The 18918-nt window shown below is 47.1% G+C and overlaps 1 protein-coding gene across 1 annotated transcript; it reads right to left on the bottom strand.

The window, feature by feature from the left end:
- Positions 1-1826: 1826 nt before the first annotated feature.
- Positions 1827-18709, bottom strand: POLR1E (RNA polymerase I subunit E). The gene is made up of 12 exons (XM_001504281.7): positions 18499-18709; positions 17802-17905; positions 16539-16615; positions 15153-15238; positions 13318-13376; positions 12362-12506; positions 10595-10702; positions 9859-9955; positions 6080-6213; positions 5046-5127; positions 4180-4311; positions 1827-2168 (listed from the first exon to the last, which is right to left on the bottom strand). Exons 1-12 carry the CDS (start codon positions 18572-18574, stop codon positions 2009-2011), a joined length of 1260 nt encoding a protein of 419 aa, XP_001504331.1. The 5' UTR covers positions 18575-18709; the 3' UTR covers positions 1827-2008.
- Between the last annotated feature and the right edge of the window lie 209 nt (positions 18710-18918).

The raw sequence follows: 18918 nt of genomic DNA, 5'->3' as shown, positions 1-18918 counted from the left end.
GACAGAGGTTGTTCGGAGGCCTGGCCACAGGCTGTGATCTAATCACTCCTGGAAATTAAGCCTCAAGTGTCAATCCCATGAGAATCTAAAAAGTTTTCTGGAAACACATTCTAACCTATAAGCACATCAGGAATTCTTTTCCCAGAGACGGAGCAAGGTATTATGTTTTCTGATGCAGTCACATGATTTTCACAACAGCCTTAAGAGAAACAGAGGCCTTGAGATTTCCTGCCCATGCCTCTGCTGTGGGGGACAAAGTCTGCTCCAAATGCCCACTACCCAGGATCAGAGACAAATGGAGACAAACCAGAGAAGACCACAGAAAACATGCACCTTAGGCATGGCCTTGCCACAGAAGTGGCTCTGATAACAGCATCCCAGAGTTCGAAGGAATATAAGGACCACCTGTCCCAAATGAGTCATGCAAGACTCCCTTCTACCATGTCTTCCCTAACGGAGGTCCAGCTGCTGTGCAAACTTCTCCCTTTCTCATTTTCAGAGAGCTGCATTCTATCTTCCTCCCATCACCGCTCCTGGCTCCCCAGCACTGAGCACGAGACCCCAGCTGTTCCCACTGCCTCAGAAGAGCCTTGAAGATCTGAGTCTTTTTTTTTTTTTTGAGGAAGATTAGCCCTGAGCTAACTACTGCAAGTCCTCCTCTTTTTGCTGAGGAAGACTGGCCCTGAGCTAACATCGTGCCCATCTTCCTCTACTTTATATGTGGGACACCTGCCACAGCATGGCGTGCCAAGCGGTGCCACGTCCACACCCGGGATCCAAACCGGCAAACCCCGGGCCGCTGAAGCAGAACCTGCGCACTTAACCGCTGCAGCACCGGGCTGGCCCCCCGAGTCTGAGCATTAACCACACACCTGAGTCTCTCCAAGTCCCATTCCCACTCCTCATAGCAGCCCTCTGGACACTGACTTCTCCTTCTCCCTCAGGGCAGAGAAGGTGGGCTGGCAGTCAGCATCCATTCCCATCTCCTGGGAAGGCTGCTGAACTAGGGGCTGGACAGCTGAAACCTACTTGCAAGACTCCGTGCTGCTAGGATTCTGGATGCAAATCCAGTTCCTATGTCTGTACTACAGAAGGAGGAAGCAAGATGGAGGCCAGCTTCTTGACCTTTTGGCTGTTTGCGCTGACAAGCAAGGAGGTGGAAATGTGGATACTGAAAGCGTGGGGGGCTGAGTTCAGCACTCCAGCGTCAAATCACCAGCTTCATGAATTCAAGAAGCAGTCGTGGGGCACAAGTGGCTTCTTGCTGCCTGGCTGGTATCCCAGCAGTGTGTTTCTGAACTCAGCAGTTCCAGTGACGCCCTGCTGATCCCCACCCCTGCAGCCCTTTAACAATTTTATAGCATTCTACCCATGCATTAAGCTCCTTTCTTCCTAAGATACGTACAACAATTTGTTCGCCGTACTGAACTCTGACCGATTCATCCCCCTCAAAAGCGTGGCTTTCAGAGCTGGTCCCTGTCCTCACTGTGGCCCGAGCCAGGCAGAGCAGCTGGGTTAATCACTTCTGCTGATTTGACTGCACACTGTTAAGGCAGCCTCGAACTAATTCGCCTGTTTTCCAACCCCATCACAGTTGTGACCTGAAGCCTCCTCTTCTAGCCCTGCTGGGCTGTATCCTCACCGTGTGCTCCACTGGTCCTCCCAGACCTGAACACGACGCTTCACGTTTCTCTTTATTAACCTCTATCTGTCAGGATTGGCCCAGGGTTCAGCCTGTGAGATCTTTTGATCCCAACTTCCGCAGCCACCACCCCCCATCCCCACACAAGAACTATCCGACATTTATGATCACGGGAACACCAAAGGAGGGAGATGAAGCCCAATATGGCCATCACTTTATGTTTCCGCTTAAGACAAGCACAACTGACATGCTGGCTGCTGGCTTCATACTTGTGCCAAAGCAAGGCTATTTTCCTCCCTCTTTAAAAATAAAAATGGAAATGAATAGCAACAGTGGCATCCAAAATGCTGTCTGGAAAGCATGCCTCTAGGTGATTCTCCTCCGTTTTGATTGGCGGTCCAGAGCCTGGGCTGGCGGCAGCGGGATGGACAGGGTGCCCAGTTTGTGATCCTCTTCCCCGCCGGCGGCCCCAGACACCCTTCTTTTGGAGACCTTCAGCCTCATGGCTTTCGCTATCTCGATCATCCTAAGGAACAAACACAAAACAAGAGGAAATTCGGCTTAACAACAAAAAAACAAACAACCTGATCAAAAAATGGGCAGAGGACATGAACAGACATTTCTCAAAAGAAGATATAAATATGGCCAATAGACACATGAAAAGATGTTCATCATCGCTAATCATCAGGGAAATGCAAATCAAAACTACACTAAGATATCACCTTACACCCGTTAGATTGGCAAAAACATCCAAAACCAAGAGCGACAAATGTTGGAGAGGTGGTGGAGAAAAAGGAACCCTCATACACTGTTGGTGGGAATGCAAACTGGTACAGCCACTATGGAAAACAGTATGGAGATTTCTCAAAAAGTTAAAAATAGAAATACCCTATGACCCAGCCATCCCATTACTGGGTATCTATCCTAAGAACCTGATATCAGAAATCTCAAGAGTCCGTTGCACCCCTATGTTCATCGCAGCATTATTTACGATAGCCAAGACGTGGAACCAACCTACATGCCCAGAAACTGATGATTGGATAAAGAAGATATGGTATATATACACAATGGAATACTACTCAGCCATAAAAAAAGACAAAATTGGCCCATTCGCAGCAACGTGGATGGACCTCGAGGGTATTATGTTAAGCGAAATAAGCCAGTCAGAGAAAGACAAACTCTATATGACTCTACTCATAGGTGGAAGTTAACATATTGACAAGGAGATCAGATCGGTGGTTACCAGGGAAAAGGGGGGGTGGGGGAAGGGCACAAAGGGGGAAGTGGTGTACCCACAACATGACTAACAATAATGTACAACTGGAATCTCACAAGGCTGTAATCTATCATAACATTAATAAAAAACAAACAAACAAACAAACAAAAAAAAAAAACAAGAGGAAATTCTCCTCATGTGGCTGCTCAGGGAGGGGGCAGCAGCACAAACGCACTCCAGGCCACAAAGATAGAGCCCCCCAAGCGGCCACCAGGAGCGAAGCCCCCAGCAGAGAGGCCGACAAGATGCCTTCCTTGAGCCATCAGACAGACTCCCATTTTAACATGCTGCCATTAGCAGAGACCCATACAGGTGATGGAAAACTATGTTATATAGATCCTATTAATAATTTGTTTACTTCCTATTAGCAAGGATTGAGTGCTGGCTAGAATTCTGACAGAATTTTATAGGCTCCACATTTCTGTTTCTCTCTGATCTTCAAGCCCACCGCCCGCGAGGATGCTGTCCATGGACAGCCCTCAGAACAATCCTTCCCTGGGTGCTAGAAGAGTCCAGACAAGGGTGTTTCCACAGGCTCTGCTAGAACACCACCAGGGTCCCTGGATGTCAGGTGCCCCTAAATCACCCACAAAGGCCAACAGACCCCACCACTGAGAGGCCTGGGATGCTTTGCTCCCTACTCAGTCGCAATCCCTTCTAGCGAGGCTAGAAAGCACCTGAGCAGGCACCTCTGCCCACTCTCCCAGCCCCATCAGAGGCCCAGATGCGACACCCTGCCAAACAGCGGCCCCACTTGGCCTTGAACACCTCCCCTGGCAGCCCCTTCCGTCTGATCCTGAGAAAGCTCTTTCCGCTAAGCTGAAATTGGGTTCTCGAATAACTTCCACCCTGGGTTCCAGCCTGCAGGACCATACAGAATCGCTCTCCCCAGAGACAGCAATTGGGAGACTGGAGGCTGCTCAGTTATACAGGGACAAATGCCATGGGACAGCTCAGGTTTGAAGCCCAGGTACTCCCCTTCTTGTGTGACCCTGGGAAAGTCACTGACTTCTCTGAACCAAGATTCTTCAATTGTTCTTTAGGGAAATCACTAGCTATTACGACCGTTTTAATACTGTGCCCTGTACAGAGATGGCACTCAGTAAAGTCTGGTTGCTCACTCCATCATTCATCATTGAAAACTGTCCTCGAGTCCCAGGTCTTTCCCACATGCCCTTGTTGGTGCCTCGTGCTCTCTGAAAGGTGGTACTAGAAATACACAAGACGTCCTACAGGGAGCTTTGTATTCCACTGTGCTCACCTTCTCTCACTGAGCTTCAAGTCCCTCTGTAACATCGTCAGGTCAATCTGGAAGTCGTTTATGTGTAAGGCAAGTAGGATCACATACGCAGTGATCTTCGCCTTCATAGAATCCGAAATTAAGTTCCGTAAACTGCAAGTGAGTGGCAGTAAAGGAGAGACAAAATTAAAGTCTAAGATGATCACTCTGAAAGCAAAGTAAAAACACCCCAGCCTGTTCCCATGTGCACTTGATGTCTCTCGCCTCGGGGAGAGGAAAAGGAATTTGAGCAGCACTCCTTGTCTCCCCATGGTGCCCGAGTCTTCACACAGCGGGGCAGGGAGCCAATCCCAGTGCTCCCTCCACGGGGGACAGAGAAGGCCGCACCGCCACCTTCCAGGCACAGAGCCTCCCACTGGCGAGGACTCTCCGAGTCTGTTCCTGCCTGCTCGGCAAGGCTGCTGGGAAACAGTCATCCCAAACTCAGCTGCTGCTGATTCTTCCAAGCACACACAGACCAGGAACTGCTCCGAGCTAACGGAGGGCGGACACCCAGGTGTGCTGCGCAGGGTTCTCTCCCCACAGTCATCGCACTGCCCCACCCTTTTCTGCAACATCACCTTGCTCTGTGGGACACTAGGAAGGATTCCTCGAAAGAAGGGTGGGAAGTGAAATCAGTCTTTGTCGCAGGACTTTCCAGAGCCCTTAATGTGAACTTTCCCAAGGGGGGACACAGGATGTACTATATAGTGTTTCCTAAACTTACTTGACCCCAGGATCCCTCCAAATGGCACTGGACATGGAATTCAATCCAAGCACCCACTGCCCACTCTCCCCCGCCTGCTTTCTCCATCACAGGCAGAAGCCCCGAGCTCGAGCCCGCTGACCTGCCGTTGTTGTAGGTCAAGCAGGTGAAGTGCTTCAGCAGCTTGGTGTTGATGACGTGTGGCACTCCAGGGCCCAGGGCACCTACAAGACAAAGATGAGTCTGATCATTTTCTTTCAAAACCCTCAGGCCACACCTCATCCATGAGCTGGGAGAAGAGGCGAATAGTTGGGCCACCATAACAAACGGAACCATGTGGTAGGAGAAGCAGGGGCCCATGAAACAGAACAGCTACTTTCAAGTAAAAATGTGCTCAGGTGTGCTTCAGCCTGCAGCCCATACAGCACGAGAGACGTTTGTGATCGGGTGGCCACAAGAAAGAAAAAAAAGACTCCAATGAGGCCTAAAGACGCAGGATTTATAAGACATTCGAAAGCAAAACAGATGATAGAGAAAGCCTAGGGAGATGGACAGGAAGGGAGACTGGAAAGGAAATAAGAAGTAAGCAAATACTGGAAAACATGAGAACAGACTCTCGGGTGCCCAATCACAGCAACAAGACCGCACACATCTGATGCCTAAAACCACAGGTATCTCCCTCTGGGTTTCCATCTCTGGGTGGATGTGAGTGTGTGGCAGCCACCCACGGCCCGAGCTACAGGCGACGGTGGTTACCAGCAGAAGCTGATTCTCTCCTCTCCCAGTCAGAAACAAGCTGACCCAACACAAACCTGCCCCAGCCTTCATGAGAAGGCCACCTGTTCTCCCTGTGTGCCTGATGTTTGTCTAACTGTCCCTTAAAATTTTCATTTGATTAGATTAGACCCTCTACTTCTCCTACTGCAGAACAGAAGTGGTGAATGTTCGCTCTGAGCAAGCACACAACTCAACCTGTCCCCACTTTCAGATGAGGAGGAGAGCTCGGCGAGTCCTCTCAGCAGGTCAGCAATACAGTAGGAATCTCACTGTTAAATAGTTAAAAATAAAGACCTGGACAGGAATACCCATTTTCCTCTCTCACTAGAGCTAGTCTAAGAATTACAGACAAATACCAGACAGGAAATAACTAGAACAAAATGTCTATCATGGACTTACTTTTCCGCTTAATCACCTTCTGTGCTCGAAATTTGATGAGGGTGTCCAGAAACCATATGCATCGGGCCTGGCGGTCTCGGCTCTCCTCATTTGATGGCAAGGACTTCAAAGCTTCTATGACAAAGGAGCAGTGACTAAAACAAGAGGGGGGGGACCAGAGGAAAGTGTAAGACTGGCTCTGTCAGGGGCCATTCACCCCTCAACAACGAAAACAGCAGGCACCCTTCACACCCGATACACACGCAATAGCTGAGAAAGGGCCGTCCCACCAGCCCCCTTATTACAGGAGGAACAAGGTTTAGTACAGGGGCGCTGAAGGGCTAGAGAGCAAATATTTTAAATTTCGTGGACGATATGGTCTCTGCCTTTATAGTGCAAAAGCAGCCATCGATAATACATAAATGAATGACCGTGGCTGTGTTCCAATAAAACTTTATTCACAGGCAGCAGGCCAGACTTAGCACACAGGCTACGCCCAATCCTGATGTAGAGGTCTGCAGCATAGACTCTCAGTCAGCCAGGCTGAGTCTGAATCCCCTCTCTGCCATTCAGTGGCTCAGGCAAGTTTCTGTACATCACTGTGCCTTGGTTTCTTCACCTATAAACTGAGGCCAATGATAGTATCCGCCTATGGACTGTTTGTGGATTAAATGAGGCAATGCAAGTAAAGTGCTTAGAACAGTGCTTGGCATACATAAGAGCTCAATCAGTGTTAGCTATTATTTTTATGTGCTGATCTACCACTAGCAGGATCCTAGACTTGTAGAGATAAAAGGCTCTTCAGGATCATGTTGTAGAGGCCACATTTTACAGACAGGAAAACTGAGGCTCAGAAGAGAGAAGATCTCTCAGTACATCAGGCAAAACTCAGGGACTCATTTCTCAGACTCCCAGCCCAGAGCTCATTCCTGCACCTACCCCTGAGCCACAACCACATTGAGACAACTAAGAACCAGGAATGAGCTCTTTTTTGGAAAGAAAAATTTTTTTAAAGTATTTTCCAAGGCTCTAGATCTCTCTGACCAGTAAAACTTCCAAACAAAAATGGGGGAAACCAACCTAGGATTGACAACTTTTTATTTTCTCAAATGAAATTATTAAAAGAAAAAACCTCAAAAGCAAAAAAACCCACCATCATCATAAAAGAAAAGCTGTTTTAAGAGAAGAGCTACTAAAACACCCAGAAAAAAAGTAACAAAATGGCAATAAGTACATATCTATCAATAGCTACTTTAAATGTCAATGGACTAAATGCTCCAATCAAAAGACAAGGGTGGCTGATGGGATGAAAAAAACAAAGCCCATATACATGCTGCATACAAGAGACACACTTCAGACCTAAAGACACTCACAGACTGAAAGTGAAGGGATGGAAAAAGAAACTCCATGCAAATGGCAATGAAAAGAAAGCTGGGGTAGCAATACTTCTATCAGAAAAAATTGACTTCAAAACAAAAACTGTAGCAAAAGACAAAGAAGGGCACTACATAATGATAAAGGGAACAATGCAACAAGAGGATATAACACTTGTAAATATCTATGCACCCAACACAGGAGCACCTAAAGATATAAAGCAATTATTAACAGACACAAAAGGAGAAATAGGCAGTGTCACAATAATAGTAGAAGACTTTAACACCCCACCTACACCAATGGGTAGAGCATTCAAACAGAAGATCAATACGGAAACGCTGGCCTTAAATGACACATTAGACCAGATGGACTTAGTAGAATATGTATAGAACATTCCACCCAAAACCCACAGAATACACATTCTTTTTGAATGCACATGGAACATTCTCCAGGATAGATCACATATTAGGCCAAAAAACAAATCTCAATAAATTTAAGAAGACTGAAATAATACCATGCATCTTTTCTGACCACAACGGTATCAAACAAGAAATCAACTACAAGAAGCAAACTGGAAAAAACAAAAATATGTGGAGATTAAACAAAATGCTAATGAACAATGATTGCATCAACAAAGAAATCAAAGGAGAAATCAAAAAATACCTGGAGACAAATGAAAATGAAAATATGACATGCCAAAGTTTATGGGATACAGCAAAAGCGGTTCTAGTGGGAAGTTTATAGCAATACAGGTCTACCTCAAACTAGAAAAAATCTCAAATAAACAATCTAACAGTGCACTTAAGCAACTGGAAAAAGAACAAAGCCCAAAATCAGCAGAAGGAAGGAAATAATAAAAATTAGAGCATAAATAAATGAAACAGAGACTAAAAACAAAGTAGGAAAAAAATCAATGAAACTAACAGTGGTTATTTGAAAAGATAAACAAAATTGACAAACCTTTAGCTAGATTCACCAAGAAAAAAGGGGAGAAGTCTTAAATAAATAAAATCAGAAATGAAAGAGGAGAAATTACAACAGACACCTCAGAAATACAAAAGACTATAAGAGAATACTATGAAAGGCTATATGCCAACAAATTAATCTAGAAGAAATGAACAAATTCTTAGAATCATACAATCTTCCAAAACTGAATCAAGAAAAAACAGAGAATTTGAATTGACCAATTACCAATAAGGAGATTGAAACAGTAATCAAAAACCTTCCAGGGGCTGGCCCAGTGGCACAGCGGTTAAGTGCGCATGTTCTGCTTCGGCGGCCCAGGATTCGCCGGTTCGGATCCCGGGTGCAGACACTGCACCACTTGGCAAGCCATGCTGTGATAGGCATACCACATATAAAGTAGAGAAAGATGGGCATGGATGTTAGCTCAGGGCCAGTCTTCCTCAGCAAAAAGAGGAAGATTGGCAGCAGTTAGCTCAGGGCTAATCTTCCTCAAAAAAAAAAAAAAAAGATGAAATCTTGCCATTTGCAACAACATGGATGTACCTTCAGGGTATTATACTAAGTTAAATAAAACAGAGGGAGAAAGTCAAATACCATATGATCTCACTCATAAGTAGAAGATAAAAATGACAATAAACACATAGCAGCAGAGACTGGATTTGTGGTTACCAGAGGGTAATGGGGGAGGGGGGAGGGCGAATGCGGTGATTAGGAACATGTGTGGTGATGAATGGTAATTAGTCGTTCGGTGGTGAACATGATGTAATCTACACAGAAATATAATGATGCACACCTGAAACTTATATAATGTTATAAACCACTGCTACCTCCATAAAAAATAATAAAAGAAAAAAATAAAGGAGATCTCATATGAAAAAATAAAAAATAAAGAAATGTGATGTAAATTTGAAATTTATATATTGTTATAAACCAATGTTACCTCAATTAAATAAATACATAAAAATAAAGAAAAGCTGTTTTAATTGCCAAAAAGTGGGGAGGGGAGGAAATAATCTCTGAATTATTTAAAATATACTATATTTAAAATACGTAAGTTTAACTTTAGAAAAGCTCAGCACATCGTCACAGATAAACCACCGCTGCAGCTCGACCTCTCCCAGGCCAGCACATGGCCCTGTCGGTGACAATCAGCATCGGCACGACACTGGGGGACACAGGCCAGCTTCAGCTCCCAGTCCCCGACTGCAAGGCCTCACCACCCTCGACCCAGCCACCAGTCCAGCACTCAGAGGCCAACTCTCTGCCCTAAATGCCACCCGCAGCCTTGGGACAATAGGCCTGGAGGCACAAACATTCAAGAAAACACTAGTTCCTTCATGTTCAAATGCTCAACAGGCATATGGTCTCACTGGTGACACCCAAAGGTCCACTTCACAGCTGACGCCTGCTGTGTCCCAACCCGGCGCCCCCAGACACTCCCCCCGCTCCAGGGGAGGCACCTGTTCTCTTCAATCATCTTCAGTATGTCCTCTGACGTGACGTTCCTGAAAGCTTCAGAGGGGCTCTGAAGAGCTTCATACTCGGCAGGAGAAAGAACTGCTTACCGGTCAGGCACACAACCAACCAAAACTGAAACGTGCAGCCAGCTAAATCAGCTTCTAGCAACTTCATTTGAGAGATGGGAAAACGGAGGCTCAGAGAAGGGCAGATCACACAGTACGCCGGGCAGAGCTCAGGGACTCTGTTCTCCAGATTCCCAGCCCAGACCTCGCTCTCTGCCTGGCCTTTTCTGCCTTCTCTGTTCACAAAGCCACCGCACGCATTCCATCTGACTAGACCCACCAGCATGGAAATTCTATGCTCCAGCCCTTCCACTTACAAAAGCAGTCTGCCCAATTTTGGGCATTGGCTGACTTCAAAGTCCTGTTTTGACTATTCATGGAGAGTAACCCCTTACCCCCACACAGGGCTGAGCTGTGGGCACCTGGCATTTTGCTGAGGAATGGGTTTGAATGCCAGGGGTTGAGACGCCCGTGCTGGAGCAGGTCCCTCAGCCAGTGAGGAAGCATGGCTGACTTCCCAGCAACAGCGCTGGGGCAACTATAAAGGTCTGGGTGTAGTTTCTGTAAGCATCACAGGACCACTAACCCCTTCCGAGAGAGCTCTGATGTGCCACTCCTGTGCACCTATCCCAACTTGTGAAATAAGGCAGGGTTTCTACCACAAGAAGGATACGGTCTTCAAATTTATACACGTCTTCAGGCTTGGCGGCATCAGCGTGGCAGTGAGGAAGGTAGAGGGAGTCATCTTGCGAGTCATCATGGATGGCATCACTGACCAGAGCTTTTCAAGACGGGAAGAGTCAGTGCTGGTGTCACCCTGTTTGGCTTCAGGCTCCCCAAATACTCTTTGCAACCTGTGCACTCAAGATCATAATCGGTCCAGAAGCCCCTAAACTGGATGCTTCCACCGAGGAGGCCTGGCCTCCCTATCAGGCTGACAGTTCCTGGGCCCCAACGTCTACTCCTGACACAAACCTAACCACTCACCAGAGAAGGCAGACACAGCATGGTCCCCCTCAAGTAACTTGCAGTACAGATGGGAAAGATGGGTGTGCTAACAAATATTTAGAATACAGAATGAGAGAAGCGAAAAGTGAGGGATATCCAAAATTAGCCTGTAATGGCTTAACTTCCAGAAAACTTCTCCAATATTCTGAGTGAAAAAAAAAATCAAATTATAAAACTTCACCACCACACGGGAATAAGCATGGAAGAATTAAGTACGTATATAGATAAGGACAGAGAAGAAAATTCTAACAGGCGGTCTAGGAGAATGATGGGAAAACGAGCAAAGTATTTTCCTTTTTAAATATCCTTTAATAGCTAAGAGTAAACTGAACAAAACAATTCAAAAATTTACTTAGACATTAAAGTATGTCTTTGAATAAATGGAGAGACATATTTCTCTGTTCCTGAATGAGAAAACATAATATTGTAAAGATGTTGACTCTCTCCATATTAATCTCAACTGGATTTTGAGAGAACTTGACAAAATAATTCTTAAGATCCCCCTAGAAGAAAAAGCACGCTACAATAACCAATACATTTGTGAAAAACAAGGATGGAGGAGGAGGAAGGTGCCCTATCAGACAAGAAACTGAATGAGGAGCGTCCCAGCATCAAAAGAGCCTGGTGCTGCGACAGGAACTGCCAGCCAGACGACGGGACGAGCACAGCTAAGAAGGTGGAAACTCATAGAGGGCTCTGTGAACCATCTTGTACAAAAGGAAAGGATGGAGTTGGGGACAACTGGGCGATCATTTGGAAAATACAAAATTAGGTCTGTAATATATGCCAAAAAAACACTTCACCAACATTTAAATGTAAAAAGTAAAATTGTGAAAGTATTAAAAGAAAACATAGGAAAATACTTATACAATCATTGGGTATGGAAAAATTTTCTAAAATTTAAAATTCCATTTTAATAGAAAAACTGCTCTTATGCAAACTTTCTCTTATGTTCTTATAATGCATTTGAACAATAAATACATTTTTAAATAATACAATTAAATACTCAAACTACTGAGGAATTTAGAACAGAAAAAAATCCACTGACCCCAAAATGAAACTGTCTCTAGAGGCTCAGTTCATCACCAGCACATCAGCCTTTCCCACCAGAGCCTCCCCGCGACTCGCAGAGCCCTGCGGCCTCCTCCCTCCGCTGAGCCCTGCAGGCCGCCCCCTGGCAGCCCAGGCACCGGCGCACACGCCTTCCCAGGCCGGGCTCCTCTATTTCACCGCGAGCTCGCGGAGGGTAGAGCCACGGCAGACCTTTCCTCCTGCTTCCGGGAGCTGTTCCCAGGAGGCCCTCAGCAAGAGGCAGAAAGGAGCCCAGCTCTAACTCCCAGCACCTCCATCTGAGGGGCAGGTAAGAGACCTCAAGAGAAGAGGAAGCCGTCTCTAGGAGCAGACTCCTACAGCCCAGGTTCCAGCTACTTACCAGTCACACCCTTTGTATCAATAATATTCTCTGCTGCTTTAGCTACTGCACGGTTCAAAGATTCATTGCCCACTCTGTTCATTCTCCTGGAGTTCAGAGCCCGCTTCTGTTTGGTGGTACCAAAGGCTTCAATGCAAGAATCCATCTGTGCAAGAGACAAGTTTGGTTACTGGGGACTGGCTGGGCACTGCTACTCCTAGCTGTCTGACTATGGGGAGACACTCAGCTCTCTGAGCCATCATTCCCTCACCTGTAAATTGGGCTGAATCATACCTATCTATCTCATAGGCTTGTTGCAAGAATCAAAGGATATTAACAGATCTGAAGTACTTGCTTCGTAAACCGTAGGGGGCTAATTATAAATCAACAGTGACTCCATCTGTAAAACGAACAGACTCGCCTAGAGTTAGTGGGTACATTTGCGGCACACAGCTTACCATTTTCCAATCCTGCGCCCATGACAGACATTCCTAATAGATCACTCGCTCTTTCCCTGAGCCTCAAGGTGGCCTCTCACCCCTTCTCAATGCAGTGTTCCAGGGAGCACTGAAGACAACTGATCTGCCATCCTGGGGTGAAATGAGCTTTGTAGGAACTTTCTATATTGAAAATCCTAAAGTTTACTTTGTTCCAATGTGAAAGTTTCCAGGCTAAAACCAATATTTTCTGAAACTTGGATTAAATTCTAAAAACAAGTGTTATGTACACCTATGTCAGCCCAGAGAACCCGTTCCAAACACTGGCACAGAGCCATGTGCAGCTGCCCCTGACAGGAGACCTGCTGTCTGGGAGGCCGAGGAGGCCTCTGTGGGTAGACATTGTCCAGGGAACCACAGACTGAATGAGCGGAGAAGCCAGGGGGACCCCTGTGTTTAACCAGCTCATTTTCCTGATGGGGAAACCTAAGGTCGAGAAGGAACCTGCTTGAGGTCCCATGTCTCAGTTGTCACACTTACCTTTTCTCTAAAAGTTTTGGTCTGACTCTCTAGTGTCAATTCACTCTCGACTGATTCATCTATCAAAAGAGAAAACAAACAAACACTGAGAGGAAAAAAGCAAACTGTAAAGCCCACAGAGAGTAATAGTGTTTCATATTTGTTTAACAGTTAATCTAAGAAAACAGATTTCTCTACTACAGGACTTCCCATGAGCGTATCCTGGGAACATGTAGCACGCGGCTTTCATATACGGGTAGAGAATTTGGAGGCTAAATTAGAGTCAAATGAAGAGGTCATCTGGCCCAACTGCTTCACTTCACAAATCAGGAAAAACGAGGCCTCCAGATGAAATGGCTTGCCCCGGGTCAGTTCACCAGGCGGCAGCAGAGATGGGATTAGAAGCCAAGTCCTCCGGTTTTCCAGTAAGTAGTTTGCCCTCCTTGTAAAAGGCACAAACGTGAGGTATGCGTGACTCGCAGGAAGCCCCGCAGGAAGCCCTCTAGGCTCCCATAAAGCGTTCACATCAGGGGCAGGATAATCTAGCAGACAGAGCACAAGCTCTGGAGGGCCTTACTGAGTTTAACTCCCAGCTCTGATATATGCATCAGCTGTATGTCCCCGCCAAGGTCATTTCACTTCCAAGAATACCGATCCCTACCCCCGAGGGCTGTGGCGTGAAGCAAACGATGTAGTGCATGGAAACTGCTTAGAACAGTGCCTAACACACAGCAAGGACCCAAGAAATTGTGTGTGTGTATGCATGCTGGCTAGAATAAATCAATATTTACAAATTTTCGACATATAAAAACAAAAATTCATTTAATCAAGAAACTAATGAACAATTTTCTTTGCCTCCTTGGAAGTTAGAAGAGCATTTGGAGGACAATTTAAATGTAGTTATATTTGTTCAGAAAGCAGGGAATTCTCAATCTAGAGGCTATGGACCCCTAGGAAATGCACAGATGGCCTTCGGGACTCAAGAGCCCTCTAAAATTATATACAAAATCTCACGTATGTTTACATTTGTATGTATGTTTCTAGGAAGTAAATCCAGGTCCTTATCAGATTCTCAAAAGGGCTGAGACCACTGCTTCGAAGGAATCAAGTCAGAACTAATGCCTCTGAAGGCATCAGGCATGATCCTGACGATTCTTCCTTACTAAACACCTTCCCCCACCATGCTTCTCAGTATTTAAGATTTGGGGAGCAGAAGTCTCTCGACTTGTCTCTTATCTATCTTCTTATCTCTTACCTCTTATCTATCGTTTTGGAAGACCCCACCCTAGCCCTGAGCATTCTAAGATGACAAAGTGGAGAAGCAACGTTACTTCTCCCACTGGATTAGGGGAAAAATGGATCTCCTCCCAAATTACAAAGAATAGAGACTTTTCATCAACAGGAAAGTTCCTTCCAACCTATAAGCATCTCCACCACCTCCCAGAGATCCTAAAACCTCTACCTCGACTAGAAGAGTTAAGAATTAAGGAAGCTGGAAAAGAAAATCAGACAGGCCCTCCAATATTATACTCTGATCACTGCTCAACTTGCTTTAACCAAGATTAGTTTCTAATTTCAAGTCTGTAAACACTGCGGGGACAAGATCTGTGTCTGTTTTCCTACAGCCACAGCCTCTGCTTTGTGCCTGGAGCATAGCAGGTCATCAATAAACATTTGCTGAGTAAAAACACTCTTAAAATGCTTTCAAACGGAAAAAAAAAGAAGACAAAAACCTGGGAGAAAGTGCCGTTTTAAAAATAATTACAAAATGTGTTTTACAAATCAAAATCTCAAACCAATTCACCCAGCAAACCTAACACGCAGTGTTTCTGTGAGCCTTCACGACTGGGACCCACCTGAAAACAACGGCTGCATGTTGAACAACTCAGCATCATAGACTTCTATCTGGCCAGAGGTCTTGTTCAAAATTCCCACAAAGTGCCTGAAGAAAGAAGAAAGGATACTAGTGATAATGGATTACTCAAAAGGTATTGTTTATACAACTTCCTTTTTCCTGCTTAGAAGTTCCCAACCTTCTTTCTGCCCCAATACACCTGAGTAACAATAATCCCCACAGCAGCGATTCTCTGCACGGAGGAGGAGGAGAGGGAAGGGGCACAGGAGGGTCAGGAGATGGTTCTGGAAAAAAAGCTACCAAGTGAGTGGTCTGGTAGCGGATCACATCTGGGCTCACTGCTCTAGTGCGAAACCCTCCCGGGATGTTAGAATCCAGAATACACAGAATTTATGGAGGCAAAGATAAGTAAAAACTTGCTAATTATGGGGAGAAGACCAGTCTGAACTAGAGAATCTTTGTTAAGGGATGGAGCGGTGTTAATAGTTTTAAGCATGAACACACGAATCTGACTTCTATGAGGGTGGTCAGTGGGGGCTCTGAAAGGGCCTTGTTTGTGGTTCACTGTTGGATCATCACAGGGACACTGTCTGCATTATGCCAGCCCCTGACAGTCACCGACTGTTTAGGCTGGACAATCTGCATCGTACCAAGGGGAAGACCAGGGGTCAGTGAAGAGCAGAGTTGCTCAAAGTCACTCAATCAGCACCAGAGATGGCTAGAAACCCCGCAGCCTCTGACACTACCAACTCCCTTTCCTGTAGTTAGTTCCAAGGCAAAATTCTACTGCTCACACATTCCAAATCAGTAGAGACAGCTGGCTTTTGGGGACAAGACAGTTTAAAGAATATTGCAAATTAATGAGGTGGTCAAAATTAATGAAAGTGGTCAAAAGGTACAAACTTCCAGTTGTAAAATAAATAAGTCCTGGGGATGTAACATGCAGCATGGTGACTACAGCTAACAATACCGTATTGTATATTCGAAAGTTGCTAAGAGAGTAAATCTTAAAAGTTCTCATAAGAACAAAAAAATTGTAACTATGTGTGGTGCTGGATGTTAACTAAACTTACTGTGGCGACCATTTCACGACATATACATATACTGAATCATTACGTTGTACTAATATATCAATTATATCTCTTTTAATTTAAAAAAGAAAATATTATAAGTGAATGGGGTTTTTAGGAAATTCAACAAATGTAAGTAATTTTTCCTTTTCAGGAATGTCTCCATGCTGGTGTGAGGGCCCCTGGGTCTGGGAACACAGGGACTTGGCAAACCTTTCTGGATTTCCCCCACTGCCCTTTAACAAAGGCCAGAACAGCAATGCCAGGGCCACCACCTCTACCCTCCCCTTCCCGTTGTCTCTATTCCCCGTCCCTACCTGCACAGAGTGTTGCATTTGAGGGCTCCAGTCCCAAAATTGTTTCCCACATACGAAAGTCTGTCTGTTTCAGCTGCCTAAAATGTAGACGGGAGAAAGCTCCATTATTCTCCCTGTTCCACATTTGCAAAAGCTTCAGGGTTCAAATCACAGTGGGTTAGGACGAAAGGGCCTCTGGGAGACAGTCCAGCACCACTATCTCTAAGCGAATCTGGGGTGTCCCTGGGGGAAAGGCAAGAGGGCTTTTGAAAGGGAAGCCCCAGAGAGTGCTGGCTTCTAGCTAGTCTGACAAATTCTCAGGAGAGCTGCACCAGAGGACTTGGGAGCAAGGCCCTGGGCTGCCAGCACTTACAGGCATGCAACAAACTGATTCTGCAGGCAACCTCCTGGGCCCAAAGCCCAAGCCCTTCTTGAAGCCCTCTGCCCACCTCTCCCATGACTGCTCCTTAAATGCTCTCAGGACCTTGGAAAGGGCTGCTTCACGCAATTACAGCCAAGCTTTCCTGCTTCCCTTTGTTTGTCCTTGATATCCTCCTCACTTGGAATACTAAACGCCAGCTGTCAAACCCGCCTTTATCCTTCAGGGCTCAGCTCCAAAGCTCCCTCTTCCAGGAAGGCATTCTGGCCAGCAGACTTCTCTGACTGAGCCCACTCTGCCCTGGACTATCCCTCCCTCGGGCCCCGAGCTTCATCTACTCATATCAGTGTCCTTCGCATCCAGTTCTCACCTCTCTAGAGCAGTGGTTTTTCAACCCAGAGAAATCCCCCTTCTGGGGACACCTGGGAATGTCTGACATCCTGGTTGTCACGAGGAGGAGGTGCTACTGGTATCTAGTGGGTAGAGGCGAGGAAAGCTGCTAAACATCCTGTGATGCCCAGGACAGCTCCCACAAGAAAGAAGTCTCTGGGTCAAAAAGTCAATAGGGCCAAGGTTGAGAAACCCTGCTCTGGAGTACGAGCTCCTCAGAGCAGGGCCAGGCCTGACTGAGCTGTTTCCCTAGCAGCTTACAGCACAAGGCACAAGGGGTGCTCAATAAATGCTCGTTGAATGAACAAATGAATGAAAGCTATCACTTCACCAAAAGTACGAAGCTGAATGCAGCCTGTCCCGACACCCCAACCTGCTGGGGCTCAGAGGATTCTTCACAGGCTCATTTGCTATCCCCTCCTCTTTTCTCCTCTCACTCCCTCCCACATCCACAGACACCCAAGGGGCCTCCTGAGGCCTGCAGAGTGGAAGCATCTAGCCACTATAGCACTTACCAGGATCCGCTGACTCCTCTTCCTGGGGTTTGTGGAGTCGTTGCTCTTGTACATGGTAAAGCGCATGTTGCCTGGATTCTGCAGCTTCCCATTGGAGAACTGGACTGTAAGATTGCAGCCCAAGAATCAGAGGAGAGCAGAAGGACCCAGAGTGTACGGTGGGGAGGAATCGGACTGTGGTTGGGAGGGAGTGATTGGAGGGATAATAATGGCAAGGAAGCCCAGGTCCTGACCTAACTGGCGGGGGGCGGTAAAGGAAGTCCTGGTCCAGGTGGGACGAGGGAACGGGTAGGTGAGGGGAGTCCCGGGGAGGGGCTGCGACAGGAGGAAATAAATAGGGGAGTGGGGCTGACTGAGGCCTCGTGCAGATCTAGAGAGACAGCCGGAATCCCTGCCAGTGGAGAGAAGGAAATGGAGAAGGTGTGAGACCTGGCGGGTGAGGGGATTATGGGGTCCTGGGTACACCCCTGGGGAGGGGGTGACTGGGATGTCCCCATCCAGCTGGGAGGAGGTGACAGAAAGATGGTGCGATGACAGAGGAGCTCTGGCCGAGGCCAAAGTCGTGGTGGACACTCGGGGGTTGGGGGGGATCTTGGCCTAGCTGGGCAAGGGGCCCGACGGGGGCCGGAGGACTGAGGAGGGACCGAGACGGAGAGGAAGGAGTTACGGGGCACTGCTCCAGCTCCGCAGTCTTTACCCAGTACAGCCCTCTGGCTCTCGTCCGGCTCCCCACAGTACAGCCACCTCGCACTCGGCAACACCTCCGCCGCCATGCCGCCAGTCTGCCGCCAAACCCAGGAATTCAGACAGCGGCAGCCTCCAGACCAGTTATCCACACGCGGAGACAGCACGGCGAGCCGGAAGGGGCGTGCCTCCGCAAGGCCCCGCCCCACGCGCTGCCGCTGAGCTCCGAGGAGCGTCGCCCCGCCCACCCCTGGCCCCGCCCCTCCGCGCGGAGAGGCGTAATCTGCGTCCACGGTGCCCCGCCCCGCGGCCGGTCTCCGAGGTGCAGCACCTGATTGGCCCAGCACTCCGCCTGCGCATTACGGGTTGTGTGGTGCTACGCGCCCGAGGGCCTAGACGTCGTAGAGCTCAGGCCTGAGCGTCGGTGAGGTGT

Source organism: Equus caballus, chromosome 25 (assembly GCF_041296265.1).
Source record: "Equus caballus isolate H_3958 breed thoroughbred chromosome 25, TB-T2T, whole genome shotgun sequence".
In the NCBI taxonomy this organism is placed as follows: Eukaryota; Metazoa; Chordata; class Mammalia; order Perissodactyla; family Equidae; genus Equus; species Equus caballus.
This window is presented reverse-complemented; position numbering and strand designations above follow the sequence as displayed.

Excerpts from the sequence above, each read along its gene's own strand:
- POLR1E (XM_001504281.7), bottom strand. The coding sequence starts at position 18,574 with ATGGCGGCGGAGGTGTTGCCGAGTGCGAGGTGGCTGTACTGTGGGGAG. Across the intron at positions 9,956-10,594 it reads CGTGTATAAATTTGAAGACC|TTCTTTCTCCTGCCGAGTAT; the intron begins GTATCCTTCTTG and ends ACCGGTAAGCAG. Across the intron at positions 5,128-6,079 it reads GAAGGTGATTAAGCGGAAAA|GTGCCCTGGGCCCTGGAGTG; the intron begins GTAAGTCCATGA and ends TTTGTCTTGTAG.